General features: G+C 37.5%; 1 protein-coding gene across 1 annotated transcript; it reads left to right on the forward strand.

Annotated features, from left to right (window-relative positions):
* Positions 1-478: 478 nt before the first annotated feature.
* On the forward strand, positions 479-886 carry LOC109150423 (uncharacterized mitochondrial protein AtMg00810-like). The gene has a single exon (XM_019298332.1). The coding sequence runs from the start codon at positions 479-481 to the stop codon at positions 884-886; it is 408 nt and encodes a 135-aa protein (XP_019153877.1).

The following is an 886-nucleotide window of genomic DNA, read 5'->3' on the forward strand; positions in this document are numbered from 1 at the left end:
GTAAGTCTAGAGAGTACCAAGATACTGCTGGTATTATCGTAATGCTAATAGTAGAGGTGATTGACATCAAAGTAAAGCAGTAGAGAAGGTAAGAACAATTGAAAGCAATGTAAAGTCCTAAGAAAGATGAAGGCAACATTCCTAATCATAAATTTACTCTTAAAGATTATGGAAAGCAATAGAAACTCCAGTAAGAAACTGGGAAAGAGTAAATTTACTCATCAATTCCTTAACCTTGAAATGGATTTTAATCGTAGAATAATGTAGTTACTATTGTGTGGCCAGAAGTATGAACAAGGGAAAAATCATCTCCAAGGCTCCATGGTCCCGTCCCCTCTAGCTTAATTTGCATGACACTTTGTCTGAAGAGGTTTATATGAAGCAGCCACCGGGGTATTGTGATCCTAAATATCCTACCTTTGTGTGTCGCCATAAAAAGGCTTTGTATGGTCTTAAGCAAGCGCCTCGAGCGTGGTATATGGAGCTCTCTAAATATTTGATTGAATTTGATTTATGCAAATCCCGAGCAGATTATTCTATGTTCATTTATCAGTCTAATGATGCCTTAATTTATTTTATGGTGTATGTAGATGACATTGTAGTCACAGGAAATTCTAATGAGCTGTTGGATCATTTTGTTTCCTGCTTAGCACAACGGTTTTCAGTTAAAGACTTAGGAGCGTTACATCATTTTCTTGGCGTTGAGGTAATTCCCACTCCGAATGACTTGTTCTTGTCTCAATCGCAGTATATTATTGATATCTTGAAAGAGGTTGACATGCATGAAGCCAAGATTGTGCATACACCTATTGGGTCTTCGGTTGACTTATTCCGACCAAAGGATCACAGTGATGCTTCTACTGATGCTACATATATTGAAGGGTAA

The sequence above is a fragment of the Ipomoea nil genome, unplaced genomic scaffold, assembly GCF_001879475.1.
Source record: "Ipomoea nil cultivar Tokyo-kokei standard unplaced genomic scaffold, Asagao_1.1 scaffold2279, whole genome shotgun sequence".
Classification (NCBI taxonomy): Eukaryota; Viridiplantae; Streptophyta; class Magnoliopsida; order Solanales; family Convolvulaceae; genus Ipomoea; species Ipomoea nil.

What these genes read in the sequence shown, in the direction of transcription:
- LOC109150423 (XM_019298332.1), top strand. Translation starts at nt 479, where the DNA reads ATGGAGCTCTCTAAATATTTGATTGAATTTGATTTATGCAAATCCCGA.